The sequence below is a fragment of the Geotrypetes seraphini genome, chromosome 8, assembly GCF_902459505.1.
Source record: "Geotrypetes seraphini chromosome 8, aGeoSer1.1, whole genome shotgun sequence".
In the NCBI taxonomy this organism is placed as follows: Eukaryota; Metazoa; Chordata; class Amphibia; order Gymnophiona; family Dermophiidae; genus Geotrypetes; species Geotrypetes seraphini.
This window is the reverse complement of record NC_047091.1, coordinates 74,067,185-74,084,090: the sequence shown is the minus strand read 5'-3', so window position 1 is coordinate 74,084,090 and position 16,906 is coordinate 74,067,185. Positions and strand designations below refer to the sequence as shown.

The window sequence follows — 16,906 nt, the reverse complement described above, 5'->3', positions numbered from 1 at the left end:
CCATCTTCGGTATCAATGTAATAAAAACCGAATTAGAATATGTGGGGAACGTGTCTTTTTCAATTGCATCTCTGGAAAGAGCCTAATAAGGGTACCAACAGCATTTTGTAGAATTTAGGGGTAAAACCATCAGGCCCAGGGGAAAAGCCAGATTTCATTTTAGTGATGACCTATTGGATTTACTTTGCCTGGAGTATAGCATTTAAGTGAGCACAGGCCTCCGCAGACAGTCGGGGAAGCCCGAGTCTTAAGTAATCAGTGATATCTGGACCTTCTGATCCTCAGGTTTCGACATATACCTGCTGCAAATGTTGGTAAAAGCAGTTGGCTATGCAAGTGGGATTGTAACGAGGGGACTGTCGGCTGCTGTGATGCCCGATATGCATCTGGATCCCTGCCAACTCTTTGCTATCTGGGTTAACAATTTACCAGGTCTATCCCCGTGTCTATAAAATTGGTATTTGCGGTATACTGACATTTTCCTCGTGCGCTCGTGGATCAGTGAGTTTAAGGCAGTTTGAGCTGCGAACCAGGCATCTCTGTTGGTAATGGTAGGACGTTGTAGGTAGTTTTGGCGAGTGCACTTCTTTTCTAATAGGACAATACCCTTAGAAATACTAGATTATAATTCATTACCGAGCACAGAACTAGAGTATTCACTGGTGAGAGGCTAAAGACAGAAAATTCCTCCAAAGTACTAGGAGTCACACTTGACTCAGACTTAACCTACAATATTCATATCACCTCTCTAGTGAAAAAATCCTTCTTTAAGATGAGACAGCTAAGGGCAATTAGACCAATCCTAACAGAGGCCAGTTTCAGGACAGTAGCACAATCTGTCCTAATGCCCCACCTGGATTACTACAACTCACTATACGATGGCATTACAGAAAAAAGAGCGAAAGAGACTCCAACTACTATAAAACACGGCTGCGAGACTAATTCTCAAAAAGAATCGATACGAAAGGGCTACCAATGAACAAAAAGCACAGTTACTTACCATAACAGGTGTTATCCAGGGACAGCAGGCAGATATTCTCACATGTGGGTGACGTCATCCATGGAGCCCGGATGCGGACAGCTTCGCAAGCAGACTTGCTTGTAGAACTTTAGAAAGTTTGCAACTGCTGCATGCGTGAGTGCCTTCCCGCCCAGTGCAGGGCACGCCTCTCCTCTGTTCAGATAGCTAGCAGAGAAGCCAACCTGGGAGGTGGGTGGGTTGTGAGAATATCTGCCTGCTGCCCTGGATAACACCTGTTACAGTAAGTAACTGGGCTTTATCCCAGGACAAGCAGGCAGCCTATTCTCGACATGTGGGTGACCTCCAAGCTAACCAAAATGGGATGTTAGGAGTGTTGGCGACTTAGGAGAATAAATTTTGTAAAACTGCCTGGCCAAAATGGCCATCTCATCTGGAAAAAGTATCCAGACAATAATGAGAAGTGAATGTGTGAACCGAGGACCAAGTGGTAGCTTTGCAGATTTCCTCAATAGGAGTAGATCTAAGGAAAGCTACTGATGGCTCTGACTTTGTGGGCTGTGATTCGACTCTGTAGATGCAGTTCAGCCTGAGCATAGCAGAGAGATGCAAGCAGCTAACCAGTTGGAGATGGTGCACTTGGAAATCAGATGTCCCAACTTGTTTGGATTGAAGGAGACAAAAAGTTGAGGTGCAGATCAATGTGGTTGAGTGTGTTGCAAGTAGAAAGCCAAAGCACGCTTACAGGCCAACGTATGAAGAGCTGATTCTCCAGGGTGAGAATGAGGCTTTGGAAAAACACTGGAAGTACAATGAATTGATTGAGATGAAATTCTGAAACCACTTTAGGTAAGAATTTAGAATGAGTACGGAGACCCATGATGGAATACTGTGAAAGGTGGGTCTGCAACTAAAATTTGGAGCTCGCTGATCCTGCAAGCGGACGTGAGAGCAATGAGAAAAACCACTTTCCAAGTGAGATATTTAAGATGAACTGAATCCATTGGTTCGAAAGGAGGCTTCATCAATTGAGCAAGAACAACATTGAGATCTCAAACCACTGGAGGCGGTTTGAGAGGTGGTTTGACGTTGAAAAGACCTTCCATAAATCTGGAAACCACAGGATGAGCAGAAAGGGGTTTCCCTTCGATAGGCTGATGGAAAGCAGCAATTGCACTGAGATGGGCTCGAATACATATGGATTTGAGGCTTGATTGAGACAAATGGAACAGGTAATCCAAAACTGAAGACAAGGAGGTAGATTGAGGCTCCTTGTGATGAATGTTGCACCAAGCAGAAAATCTAGTCCATTTCTGATTGTAGTATTGTCTAGTGGTAGGCTTCCTAGAAGCATCTAAAATGTCCTGTACAGATTGAGGACACTGTAGAGTGGCAGTTAATTTGAGAGATACCAAGCTGTCAGGTGTAGAGACTGCAGGTTGGGATGAAGTAGAGACCCCTGACTCTGTGGAAGCAGAGAGGAAAAAACTGGTAGAAGCAGTGGCTCCTTACTGCTGAGTTGAAGTAGAAGGGAGTACCAAGGTTGCCTGGGCCACCAAGGAGCTATCAGAATCATGGTGGCATGTTCCTGTTTGAGTTTGACAAGTATCTTGAGAATGAAAGGGAATGGAGGGAACGCATAGAGAAACATTCGTCAATTCCAGTAGAAAAGCATCTGCCTCCAGTCGGTGAGAAGAGTATATTCTGGAGCAGAACTGAGGCAGTTTGTTTTTGTGGGAAGACACGAAGAGATCTATCTGAGGAGTCCCCCACTAAGAAAAAAATGTGATGAAGAGGCGAGGAATTGAGTGTCCATTTGGTAGGTTGTAGAAGATGACTCAGTTTGTCCGCCAGACAATTTTTCTCTCCTTGAATGTAGACAGCTTGCTGTTGTGAAGGATTGCCCAATCCCACACCTGTAGAGCTTCCTAGTAAAGAGGGAAAGATCCTGTTCCTCCCTGCTTGTTGACATAGTATATGGCAACTTGGTTGTCCATCCGAATGAGGACTACCTAGTCGTGAAAAAGATGCTGAAAAGCTTTGAGAGCGTTGAAAATTGCTCTGAGTTCCAACAGATTGATGTGACACTGATGATCCGTGCTGAACCAATGGCCTTGAGTATAGAGACCATCGAGATGAGCCCCCCAAGTGTAGGTCGAAGAATCGTGAGGACCTTCTGATGAGGAGGTGTTTGAAACAGTAAACCTCTGGAGAGATTGGAAGAGAGCATCCACCAGTGGAGAGACTGTCAACGAAGGAGTCGCTCTGATGTGTTGAGAGAGTGGGTCGCAAGCCTGCGCCCACTGAGATGTCGGGGTCCACTGAGGAATTCTGAGGTGAATTCTGGCAAAAGGAGTCATGTGAACTGTAGAAGCCATGTGACCTAGGAAAACCATCATGTGTCTTGCTGAAATTGTAGTCAAGGAAGACACTTTGTGGCAGAGATGAATGAGAGCATCCTGACATTGTTGAGGAAGGAATGCTCTGAGTCGGACAGTGCCCAGAACAGCTCCAATGAACTGCAAAGTTTGAGAGGGCTGTAGCTGGAATTTGGGAATGTTGATTTTGAACCCCAAGCTTTGTAGGAACCACGTAGTTCATTGGATCACTACAATAACCCCTTGAGATGTTGAATCCTTGATGAGCCAGTCGTCCAGTTACGGAAACACCTGGAGGCCATGGTTTCGCAGAGCTGCTGCTACTACTACAACTAGGCACTTGGTGAACACTCTTGGAATTGAAGCCAGGCTGAAAGGTAGCACTCTGTACTGAAAATGCAGATTCACCACCTGAAATCTGAGGAATTGTCGAGAGGCTGAATGAATGGGAATGTGAGTGTAAGCCTCTTTGGTATCTAGAGAATATAACCAGTTGTTCTGATCTAGAAGGGGGTATAAAGATGCCAGAGACAGCATCTGAAATTTCTCTCTGACAAGAAATTTGTTGAGGACTCTGAGGTCCAAAATACGACACAGATCGCCCGTCTTCTTCGGAACTAGGAAATAATGGGAATAAAACCCCTGCTCTGCTGTTCCAGAGGAACCTCCTCGATGGCATGGAGACGAAGCAGAGCTTGAGCTCCATAAAGAAGAAGAGCAGTCTGGGATGGATTGGAAGGATACTCTTTTGAAGGCAGATCTGGAGGAACCTGGATGAAATGAAGAGAGTATCCTTCCCTGATGATGGACGGCACCCAGAGGTTTGATGTAATGATCTCCCAGTGGTGGTAAAAATGATGGAAACGACCTCCAAAGGGCAGAACAATGGAGGTTATGCTCTGTATTAGATGGTCAAAAAGGCTGAGAGGCCTTAGGTGCAGCAGGAGTCTGAGATTTTTGCTGTCTCTGCTGCTGTTGTGGTTGTTTCTTAGGAGGCGCTCTTGTATAAGGAGCTGCTCTCTGTGGAAAACGCCTCTGGTAAGATGGAAGAGGTCTGAAGCCTTTAGAAGTAGAAGGCTTAGGCTTAGGACGAGTGATGGAAGCAAAGATTTCTCATGTTCAGACAGACATTTAGTAGCTGCCTTGATGGAGTCATCAAACAATTCATTGCCTTGGTAAGGAATGTTGGCCAGACGATCTTGAAGATTAAGGTCCATGTCTATAGTGCGGAGCCAGGCAAGCCTGCGCATCGCCACTGAAAAGGCAGCGATCCTCGAGGAAAGCTAAAATGCATCATAAGAAGATTGAAGGAGATGTATGCAGAGTTGAGTCAGAATGGTGATCCCCTGCTGAAACCCTGGAAGATGATGTTGAGGAATATATTTGAAATAGGCAGTGTGTGTCAACCAAATGCTTGAAATAAGAAATGAAAACAAAATTGTAATTCAAAACTCTAGTTGCCATGAGAGAATTTTGATACAAATGGCGACCAAATTTGTCCATGGAGGGACAGTAGCATAAACTTTGGCAGGATTAGTCTTTTCAGAGAAAACTCCAAAAGAAGGGACTGATGGAATAACTGAGATTTCTCGAAGCCCTTGCAGTGGACCATCCTGTATAGAGACTCCAGCTTTCCAGAGTGAATCGGTTAATCGATTTGAATCAGGCAGCATTAGTACTCAGGTTTTATTTACTGACCCTCGTGTGCCTCATAATTTCCATGGTGGCTGTTTCTTCTCTCTCCTTGATCTCTTTCCCCCTGTTCTCTTCTGTCCTTTCCCTCTTTGCATCTCTGCCTATCCTCTCTAAATGTTGCTGTTTATCATTTCAGACATAGGTGTGCAGAAGACTGGATCTGTTCAAGGGGAGCATGGGGCCGACTGTCCCCAGGGCTATAAGAGGCTCAACAGCACCCACTGCCAGGGTATAATGCAGCTTTTTACAACTTTGAGCTTTGGGGGTATTTGCAGAAGGGTATTTGATGCCTGCCTCCTCTCTTCCACCAGATATTAATGAGTGCATCATGCAAGGTGTCTGTCAGAATGGCGAGTGCCTAAACGCACATGGGAGCTTTCGCTGCACATGTAAGCCAGGGTATGTCCCTGGACCTGCTCGTACTCAGTGTGTTGGTACGTACTGCCCTCCACCCACCCTGGGCAGGGAATGGGTTGTGCTCTCAGGGAGAGGTCACTGGGTATATCTATAAATGCATGTGGGTCTGCCATACATTTGCACAGGAAGGGGATGGGAAGGTCTGGCGGTTTGGGGGTAGGGAGTGCAAGTATTGTTTAGAATCCATTTCATCAGGCTGTGAAAATCTAGTTTGGGACCTCCTATTTTCACGAGACTGTACCTTTTGACCATTCCTGGGGAAAATGGGAGGGGGAGGGGTGCATGAAAATTCATTTTGTCATTGTCAAATATGCAAACTGGGAAAGTATGCGTAGTTAGTTATGCGAAGAGGTTTAATGATATTTTGGGTTTTCCGGGGGGTGGGGGTGAATTTGATTCCCTGCAGCAGAGAAATTAGAAGAGAAAGGCCTGTGTTTCCGGCTGGTCAGCACAGATAATCAGTGCCAGCACCCTTTGTCCACCCAGCTGACCAGACAGCTTTGTTGCTGCAGTGTGGGCAAGGCCTGGGGCTCATATTGTGAGAGGTGTCCATCTGATGGCACAGGTAAGATCACTCTCTCTCTCATGCTCACTCTCTCTCTCTCTCTCGCTTTCTCTCACTCTTTCTCTAACTCCTCTCACTTTCTCTTTCTCTCTTCTCTTTCTGCCACACTTTCTTTCTCTCACACACATTCTTTCTTTCCCTCTCTTTCTGTCTCTCTCCCTCTCTTTTTCTCTCTGTGTCTCTCTCTGTGTCTGTCTCTCTGTCTCTGTGTCTCTTTTTCTCTCTCTTTCTTCTCACTGCCTTTGGGTTCCACTTTCTGTCTTGGAACTACTACTCTGCTGAAAGAACAGCCAGTGAAGCCTGGCCCTCTGGCTATGATTTTGATGAAGCAGGATGAGTGCAGAGATCCAACCACCTTGAATGAAGGCCTGAGATCATGTAAAGTCATTCTATCTTTGTAATGTTTATGTTTATTGAGCTTGTTATATTGCCAATACTGGCTCGTAGATCTAGGCGGTGTACATTTCTAAGCAAACATGAATAGAAAGACATGCCAATTTCAGATAGGAAAGAAGACAACAATCACCCGAGAGGACATTCAAACAATACAGCACTATTTAAAATAACTCTGCCTTAGCATTGGAGGTAATATTCAGCCTCCAGTGATAAGCAGCTAGTGTGTCGTTCACAGCCGTAGGCTGATCTATCCCTGGATAGTCAATGCCAGAGTATGTGCAGCTCCCAACACTGAATATCTGGAAGTTAACCGGAAACCGGCCAGTGTTCAGACTGGTGCCTGGCTAACTTAGCACATAAAGTTGACAGCCTCTTTACCACTCCGCCCTAACCCCACCTCTGGAACGCCCCTAACCTAACCAGTTAAGGGATGGCTGGTTAGCAGGGATATTCAGTTGGTTTCCTCATCTATCTACTATCTCTGTGCTTCCACAGCAGCTGAAACTGTTCCCCTCTTCCCTCCAGGTTCCTTGGTAGAGGAAGGCGTGTCTGATTATATCACACCACATTCCTTGTTCTGGCTCCTCAGAATAAGAAAATGTCCAGTAGACCCCCACGAATTCGTAAATCGCAGACTCAGTCATTTGCAGTATTTTCTGACTGCCTCTTCCGGTCAGAAAATACAGGGAATGACTGAGTCCGCAAATCAGCCTTCTGCACAGCCGATTCCTCCTCCTCTCTCCTCTCCCACCCATCAGCCTTCTGCACAGCCAAACCGCCTGCCAGCCTAAATATTGTTTTTTAGCACCCGCCGCTGCCCCTGCAACCCTCTCCCGTTTCCGATCTGCTCCTAAACCGCATTCACGGTTTTTCGAAATTCGCAGGTGCTCCTGGAATGGAACCCTCGTGAAGAACACCTCCTCCGGTCTGGCAGCTTGGAGAACTCTGGCCATTGGACTGGAGGATGAGGTCTTCAGCTGGAAGGGCTTTGGGGGTCCCCACCAGTTTAGGCATTTATATTTTGAATTTGGGCAGGGGGCATGAGACAGGGCAGGAAGAAAATTTAGTGCCTACCCACTTTGGACTCAGGGCCACTGCCCCCCTCATCCCCCACCCCATCAGCTCTCTAGTAAGCCACAGGACACAATACATCTGTGATGCACATATCCCAAAGCTAACATATTCCAGGTAATATGAGGGTCATTTCATAAATAAGGCACACTATTTTTTTTTTATATATATATGTTTTATTTTTTTTTTTCAAGTATTTCTTTACAATCTTTCAATATAGTCTCCCTGCTTTGCAATGACCAAGTCCCAACGTCCAGGAAACTTCATTGTTCCATCCAAGACACCGTTTTTGTTCAGTTGCCGAATGGCTTGGCTAACGGTGGAAGAAAGCTCTTCCAGAGATGAAAACGATGTCCACGCATAGGTTGTTTCAACTTTGGAAAAAGGTCGAAGTCTGATAGACTCATGACTGTAGAGAGCATGAGTAACACCTCCCAGCCGTATTCATGTAGCTTTTCAATGACAACTTTCCCTTTGTGCAGCCAAGACCAACCGAGGTCGGTTTTTGTGCCTTTTTTTGCACATTTTTTTGCAAAAAAATCACAATAATACACTGCTGTGACACTTCTTCCACATGGAACTTTGTCTGTGATGAAGATGCCTTCATGATCATAAGCAAAAATCATCATTTGTTTGACTTTTGATTGAGCTTGTCGAAATGTTTTTGGTTGTGGGGAAGATGGAGCTTTCCACTCATTGGACTGTGATTTCAGCTCCAGCTCAAAGTCTCTGACCCACATTTCATCAATAGCAACAATGCGATTCAAGAATGCCTGACCTTCAATGTTGAATCTTTGTTTCAGTACGGTTGCATTGTCCAGGTGTCTCTGCTGCTGTTGAGCAGTCAAGAAATGGGGGACCCATCGCGCAGAAATTTTTCTCTTTTTTAAATCATTTGCCAGAATTCAGTATACTAATGGAATCCCTATGGTTTCAGAAAGTTCCTTGCATGTCGCATGATGATCTTGTTCAAGAGCATCACCACGAGTTTAACACATCGTTCATCGGTTGTTGATTTCGGCCTTCCAGGTCTTGCATCATCATCTATGCTCAAACAACCACTCCGAAAACGAGTTGCCTACTGAGAAACTGTACTACGGTCCACTGTTAACTCACCACAAACTTCATGTAATGAACTGTGGATTTCTGACGGGTTTTTGCCACGTAGAGTTTCAATCTGAATGTACGACCTCTGATCATCAACAGACACAGTCCCCGAGACACCTGCAGCCTCCATTTCCCACACTTGTCACAGCCATACTATGTACACTACAGAGCTCCTAAGCACACGTCCTGCTACTTCAAGCACTGAAGTGAAAGTGAAACAAGGTTTACTGCAATTGCATCATCCACTCCCCAATGTTACCAACCTGGGAATTATTTATGAAATGACCCTCGTACATTTAAAATAAAACATTTTTTTCTACCTTTGTTATCCGGATATTTTATTTTTCCATCATGCAGGTCCCATTTTGTCTCTTCTGATAATTCCCTTTCCAGTGGTTGCTGTCCATATGTCTTTTCTCCTCTCTCCTGTCTTGTTTCATTCCCTCACTACACCTGTCTCTAATATACTGATCATTCCTTTTTTTGCTCTTCCTTTTCTTCATCTTCATCCACTCAAATGTCACCCTTTCCTTCTTTTTACTTTTCAGCTACCTTCCAACTTCCCATCTCCCTTTCTCATGCTGTAGCTCTATTTCCCATCTCACACCTTCCCCAGTCTCCTATACCCTTTTATCTTTCATCTTTCATCTACTCCTCATTATCATTTTTCTACCTCTGTACTCACTATACTCCTCATTTCTACTGTACTCACTCTCCTCCATACTCCTCATTTCTACTGTACTCACTCTCCTCCACTCATTTATCTCCTTGCCACCCCTGTCCCTTGGTCTATCCCACATGATTCCACAATTTCCAGTATATCCCCTCCCTCCATTCTTGTAGCCCAGTATCTCCTCTCCTTTTCTTTTTCATGGCCTAACATCTTTCTGTCTTTTTTCCTACATTATCTTCCTGTCCCATCTCGCTTCCTTCCTGTCCCTCCCCCATGATCCATTATATCACCTCCTCTCTCTTCCTTCCCCTTCATGTCCAACCTTGCTCCTTCTCTCTTTCCTTTCCTCCTTTCACCCTTTGACCCAGCCCCATCCAACATTTCCCCTTCTCTCCCTACTTCTCATCCCCTGCTCCAGCGTATTTCTTTTTCTTCCCAACAGTATCTTCCCCTCCCTAGAACTTCCTGTCTCCCCTGGGTTCAACATCTCTGCCATTCTCTTCCCTCCACAAGGGGGTGGCTGGGAATCCAGGCCCCCCCATTCTTGACTCAGGCTCCCCCAGTGGCAGTGCATATACTGTCTGGCATTTCCCCCACCCCACAAACTATGCAGTGCAGTATCTCTCTCCTTTCCCTCTTTCCCATGGTCTGGCTTCTCCTCTTGCAAACCCAGAAGCTTTCTCTCTGCATGATGCTGGACCATGCAGAAAGGGAAAGACATGCCAGACCATGCAGAGGAGGGAAAAGAGAGAAACATCGAATCATAAGAGGTGGGAGAGGAAAAAAATGCATGTCCACCCATTAGGAGAGAGGGTGGAAGAGGAATATGTTGACTCCACAGTCTACCCCTGTCCCCTCCAAATTTGAGGGCTGCTTAAGCCCTTGTAATCCCTCTTTCCCATTGTCTACCATATCTCTCTCTTTCCCTCCCTCCCCATTTCATAACTTGTTTTTATGGTCCCTCCCCCATCTCTGTTCTGTGTTTTTTCATATCTCATCCCTCCCCACCCCCATCCCCACTGCCAAGGAGCATGCTCCTCCCACAAAGAATCCATGCTCCTCCTCATAGTTACTGGGTGCAGGGACGGTGTTAAGGGAGGGCAAACAGGGCAGCTGCCCTGGGTCCCACAGCTCCAGGAGGCCCTGCGGTCTGGACATCTCTTTCCCTTCTGTCCATCTCTCTCGCTTCCCTCCACATTCCCGGTCTCCTTCAACATCCAAATGTCCCTTTTCAGAGGAGCCTTGGGCTGGCACGGCAGCTATTCTCACAAGCTGCTGGTGGCTGCCCCAATACTTTCCCTCTGCTGTGATCTGCCCAGGTAGAAACAGGAAGTTGCGTCAGAGGGGAGCAGATCACAGCAGAGGAGAAACTGCCAGCAACTTCTGAAAATGGCTGCCATGCTGGGGCCCTTCTGAAAAGGAACATTTAGATGTTAAAAAGAAGACCGGGGAAGTGAGGGGAATGGACAGAAGGAAAGAGATAGCTGGACCGCGGGGACCCTGGAGCTGTGGGACCCAGGGCAGCTGCCCTGTTTGCCCTCCCCTAACACCGTCCCTGCACCTAATAACTATGTGGAGGCGCATGCTCCTTTGGGATGTGGGAGGGGGTGGAGACATGAATCCTCTCTTTTCTGTGCTTCTCAGGGCCTCAGATCTGATGCTCTCTTCTCTAACTCCTCAGGGTTTGATACCTGCCTTTTTACCTATCCTTGGACTCTATGGGGCTTGAACTGCTTCCTTCCTTCCCAGCTCTTTGGAGCCTGAGACTGCCTCGCTGAATAATTGTTTCATTAACTCTTCCTTTCAGTGGCATTTAAGGAGATCTGTCCTGCTGGAAAGGGTTACCACATCCTGACCTCTCACCAGACTCTCACTATCCATGGTGAGAGTGACTTCACCCTGCTTATTCATCCTGTTGGGGGTACCGATCTTCAGCAGACCAATGAATTCCCCACTCTTTCACCTGAGGAGGACGAATCCAGCGAGGTCAAAGGTGAGCTCCTTCCAGTAGACATTCCAAGGGACTGTTCGCCCATAAACTATGTAACTAGAGAGAGGGTCTGACTTCCCAGCATTGCTTAATGCTAATGTTTTGAAAGGATATGATGTCTACTCTGGCTCGTGAAGCAAAGGGAGCATTTTTGTATTGTGTAAATGAGTATCAGTGATGTCACAGACCTTAGCATGGATAGCAGTGATGTCATGATTCCTGCAAGTGGTAGCAATAGAGAAAGGCCAATCAGCTCTTCCACCTCTGTCTATAGTGTGTGACTACTTGTAAGGTTTCTCCTTATCCAGGACAGTTATGATCATTTTCTGTCTTTGTACTCCACCATCTTGCCCATTTAGTTCACTCCCAGCACCCTATCCTTTGTATGCCTTACCACAAAACTTTATAATCATCTGAATAGCCATCACTGATATCAAGATCGTTGTCTAAATATTCAGCCTCCTAGGCCTTAGTGAAGTCTGAATGCTCTGTGTGTGCTTGTGTCTCCAATAAGATTTCTAGATATTTTGTGTTTTCAGCCTGCTAGATAGAACCAGCTGCAGGACACCCTATATTTTTGCTCGGACATCCAACATTTTTTCTTAGTCTTTTTTGTTATTTCATTCTAGCAGCTCTGACGCTTGTCAAATTGGTTGTGCACCATTGCTTAAAATGCTTAAACCTGTGCCACTAAGTTTTGCTTCTTCTATTGATTCACCTTTTGCAACTTAAAATCCCACTTTCTGTAAAAGAGTGATAGTGATAAGATTACCATATGGCTCCAGAAAAAGAACAGATTGAGATTTCTGGGTTGTACTTCCATTGCTTTTAATGGAAGTAAAACCTGGATGTCTCAATCCATCCTCCTTTTTCTGGAGCCATATGGTAACCCTAGGTAGTGATGTCATTTATTCTTTGAAGAGCGCTGGTGGTGTCATGCTTCCTGTAATGGGGTAGCAGTGATGTCATCTCTGGGGGACAGAGGTGTGTTATGCAGTGATGCCATCATTCAAATAGCAATCTTGGAATAGAGAAGAGTTACTTATTCTGAGTTTGCTGACACTAATTTCTCTTTTTCTTTTCCTCACCTGCCTGTTGAAGCTACTATCCCTCCGATGGTGAGTGCTCCCGACTGTCTGTCTTGGCGTCCAGACCAGGTATCCTTGGGTACACTAAGGAGTGAAGGGGGTAGAGGGAGAAGTGTGAGAGAGTACAAGAAACAGAGCATAGAGGAAGAGATTGCAGTAAGGGAGATGCCAACAGTCAAACAAGAAACTCCCACAGAACTAATGGAACCCTGCTTTCTGGGGTGTACATGCCTGCAAATTTACTGTACATGATCTCCTCAAAATGTTCCTGTCAATCTTTGCAACCTCCAATTTATTTTAAAAATCAGGTGTATGAATTTAGGACTCTTCCCACAAGCTCTATTACACCTCCTAAAACTTTTTTTTTCCTTCAGAAAGTGGGCTAAAAATGCTCAGTACTTCCACTTTGAATTCTGAATTAAGGAGAAAAGCTTAGTTGAGCAGAATATATATCTAAACATATACCTATAATGCACTCATTAATTTTACATTTGTAAGATAAGGCTTGAACTGAGGGCTAGATTTCAACAATTTGCATTCAAAAAACGATGGACTGTTATTGCAGCCATTATAGTAGCAATTGTAAAATAGTGAGTTATTCTCCAAAAAAACACTCATGCAAAAGAGGTTGATGGAGAGTAGCGAAGACTCACTAAATTTGCACATGCCCATCACTGGTTACAGCAGGAGAGATGCCCAATGTCTCCCGATGCCAACCAACACCCCCAATTCCCCTCAGCATCAGTAACGCAGCAGAGTGAATTCATGGGTGGACAAGGCCGAAGCAGCATGTTTAGAGTACTGCCGGCTTGACGCTGCTTAGGGAGGTATGTAGGGCTCGCTCGCGGTCGGTGGGGTTCAGATGAGAGGGAGAGAAGGATGGGAGTTCGGCTGCGTGGTGGAGGTGGGTGCAGGTGCTAGGGGAAGGTGTTTGCTCAAGGGTTGTGCTGCACAAGGGATGGAAGGGAAGCTGGGCAAGGGTCCTGCTGCACGAGGGATGGGAGGGAGGGAAGGAAGGATAGAACCCGGGTAAGGGTCCTGCTGCACGAGGGAGGGGAGGAAAGATGCTGCACATGTGGGGGAAAGAAAGGAAAGAGGAAGAATTGGGGTGAAGGAGAGGAAGGGAAAGATGATCATATACATACCCCGAAAATAAGACCTAGTGCGTTTTTTGGGCCTAAAATTAATATAAGACACTGTCTTATTTTTGGGGAAACACAGTAATAAATCATAGTAGATAAAGATCTGAACAGTCCGTCCAGACTGCCCAATAGTCACATGCATTTTACATTCATGGTTAAATTATCTTTTCTATCTAATATTTCTGAGCCAGAGACAGTAGGAACCTGATTCTGTATAGGACACTGGTCTTGGCGGCCACCTAAGAAGTGGCTGAGAATCGGGTACCAGCGTCCTATGCAGAATTGCATCTGCCTTAACAAACAGATACTTAAACCCCTCCCCCAATTCTCTAATCGACACCCATGTCACCGGCACTGATATTAGAGAATTACACCTTAGCTTGATCGCAAAGATAGGCGGCTCAGCCACCTATCTTTGCTGAGGGATCCCTTGCCATCAGCTGATTGTGGCAAGAGAATCCCCAATCAGCTGAGCCGGCAGGATTCCCCGAAGCTGTGGCTTTGGAGAGTCCAGCCAGCTCAATGGATCGGAGGCAAAATAGACCTGCTGCGATCAGCTGGGCCGGCTGCGGCAGAGGACTCCAACACTCACCCCCGAAATCAGCATGAGGGATGCCCACTCCTTCTTCCTGCTGCTGGCCCCTAAAGCCCCAACACACTGCCCCCCAATCTGAGATTGGCAGGAGGAATGTCCACTCCCTCCTGCCACCAGCCCCCCAAACCCCAACACCCCCAATCCGAGATTGGCAGGAAGGATGCCCACTCCCTCCTGCCACCAGCCCCTTCAATCCCCCAACACCCCCACTTCCGACACCCCCCAGAGCAGTGGTGCCTCTCTGCCCTGTTCATCACTCACCCTTCCTTCCCCTCCCCCCACCACGAATTCATGCGCCCCTTCCCTTCCATGGTACCTCTTTAACATCCCCAGCGTGAGCAGCATTTCCAACTCGCTGCCTGTGCCAGCCTCGGGTCTCTGTCTGACATCACTTCCTGATTCCGTGACCAGAAGGTGACATCAGAGGGAGAGCTGAGGCCAGTGCCAGTAGGAGATTGGAGCTGCTGCTGCTCGCGCTGGTGATGAGCTAGAGGTACAGGGGAGAGTGAAGGCGTGCGCACAGTGAAGGAGGGATGTTAAGGAGCTGGGAGCGGAAAGAAGACGGAACTCAGGGTGGTGCCCCCCCCTTATATACCACTGGGTAGAGACAATTATAAAGAATAAAATGAGAACATATATATAAGCATGGATTAATGAGAGAAAGCCAACATGGATTTGGTTAAGGGAAATCTTGCCTCGCCAGTCTACTGTATTTCTTTGAAGGAGTGAATGAGCATGTGGATTTTCAAAAGGCATTTGACAAAGTACCTCATAAAAGACTTCTGAGGAAATTAGAAAGTCATGGGATAGGAGGTAATGTTCTAGTATGGATTAAGAACTGGTTGAAAGACAGAAAACAGAGAGTAGGTTTAAATATTCTCAATGGAGAAGGGTAAATAGTGGAGTATCCCAGGGGTCTATGCTGTGATGGGAATAACTAGTGAGATAATTAAATTTGCTGATGACACAAAGTTGTTCAAAGTTGTTAAATCGTAGAGGATTGTGAAAAATTGCAAGAGGACCTTGTGAGACTGGGCGTCAAAATGACAGATGATGTCTCTCGGCCACAAGAGGGCACCCGCTCAAACTCAGGGGCGGAAAATTTCATGGCGACACAAGAAAGTATTTCTTCACAGAGAGAGTGGTTGATCATTGGAACAAGCTTCCAGTGCAGGTGATCGAGGCAGACAGCGTGCCAGACTTTAAGAATAAATGGGATACCCATGTGGGATCCCTACGAGGGTCAAGATAAGAAAATTGGGTCATTAGGGCATAGACAGGGGGTGGGTAAGCAGACTTGATGGGCTGTAGCTCTTTTCTGCCGTCATCTTCTATGTTTCTATGTTTAATGAGAGCAAGTGCCATGTGATGCATTTGGGAAAGAGCAACCTGAGTTATAGCAATGTGGTGCAGGTTTCCACATTAGGAGTCATCACCCAAGAAAAGGATCTAGGTATCATTGTTGAGGATGCATTGAAACTCTCAACTCAATGTGTGGCGGCGGCAGCTAAGAAAGCAAATGGAATGTTAGGAATTATCAGGAAAGGAATGGAAAATAAAGATGTAATAATTCCCTTGTATCACTCTATGGTAAGACCACAATTTGAATACAGTGTGCAATTCAGAAAAGATATAGCAGAATTAGAAAAGGTATAGAGAAAGGTGACGAAAATTATAAAAGGGATGGGACGACTTCCCTATGAGGAAAGGCTAAAGCGGCTAGGGCTCTTCAGTTTGGAGAAGAGAAGGCTCAGGGGTTATATGATAGAGATCTATAAAATACTGAGTGGAATGGAAAGGGTAGATGTGAATTACTTGTTCACTCTTTCCAAAAATACTAGGACTAAGGGGCATGCAATGAAGCTACTAAGTAGTAGATGTAAAACAAACCGGAGAAAATATTTCTTTACCAGACATGTAATTAAACTCTGGAATTCGTTGCCAGAGAATGTGGTGAAATCAGTTAGCTTAGCGGGGTTTAAAAAAGGTTTGGATAATTTCCTAAAAGAGAAGTGTGTAGGCCGTTATTAAGATGGCTTGGGGAAATCCACTGCTTATTCCTAGGATAAACTAGGTACTTGGAACCTGATTTGGGTACTGTTGGAAACAGGATACTGTGCTTGATGGACCTTCAGTCTGTTCCAGTATGGCAAGTCTTATATTCTCTGTTACAAAAATTAGTATCATCCACAAAAAGGCAAACTTTCCTGACATTACTCCCCAATCTACCACCCCACAACCTCAATTCATGTTCTCTAGTTTTTCTGTTTCCCCTTCTCTGAAAATATTAGTTTCTGTATTAATACCTTTCAAATACTGAAATGTGTACAGTGCTCCCCCGAGATTCGTGGGGGTTCCGTTCAGGAACCCCCGTGAATCTCGAAAAACTGCGAATATGGTTTTTCATGGGGGAGCCTGAAGAGGGCAGCGGGAGAGGGGAGAGGGCAGCAGGAGAGCAGCCGGTGCGCCACGAGTGAAGGAAATCACTCGCGGTTCGCTCCGACCGCCTCTTTCTGCACGAAGTAGGGCCTTATCCAATCAGGAGCTGCATGTCGGAGCAGCTCCTGATTGGATAAGGCCTGACTTCGTGTAGGAAGAGGCGGTCGGAGTGAACCGCAAGTGATTTCCTGCGCTCCAGCTGCTCTCTCCTGCCTCTCCCGCTGCCCTCTCTTTGTCGGCAGTTCACGGTCCAAAAATACCGCAAATGACTGGGACCGCGAACAACCGGGGGAACACTGTATATCATTTCTCCCCTGTCTCTGCTCTTCTCTAGGGTATACATATCCAAGTCTTCCCATCTCTTCTCGTAT

At 46.0% G+C, this 16,906-nt stretch overlaps 1 protein-coding gene across 7 annotated transcripts in view; it reads left to right on the top strand.

The window, feature by feature from the left end:
- LTBP3 (latent transforming growth factor beta binding protein 3) overlaps positions 1-16,906 on the top strand; it is a 165,796-nt gene that overhangs the window by 41,857 nt on the left and 107,033 nt on the right. For 6 of the 7 annotated variants that reach the window (XM_033953910.1, XM_033953909.1, XM_033953908.1 and 3 more), the window contains 5 exons: positions 5,189-5,281; positions 5,364-5,486; positions 5,876-6,034; positions 11,089-11,274; positions 12,373-12,428. In XM_033953910.1, the coding sequence (XP_033809801.1) occupies positions 5,189-5,281; positions 5,364-5,486; positions 5,876-6,034; positions 11,089-11,274; positions 12,373-12,428 (617 nt within the window). The remainder of the gene's footprint in view (positions 1-5,188; positions 5,282-5,363; positions 5,487-5,875; positions 6,035-11,088; positions 11,275-12,372; positions 12,429-16,906) is intronic. The other variant, XM_033953906.1, reaches the window with a different exon arrangement.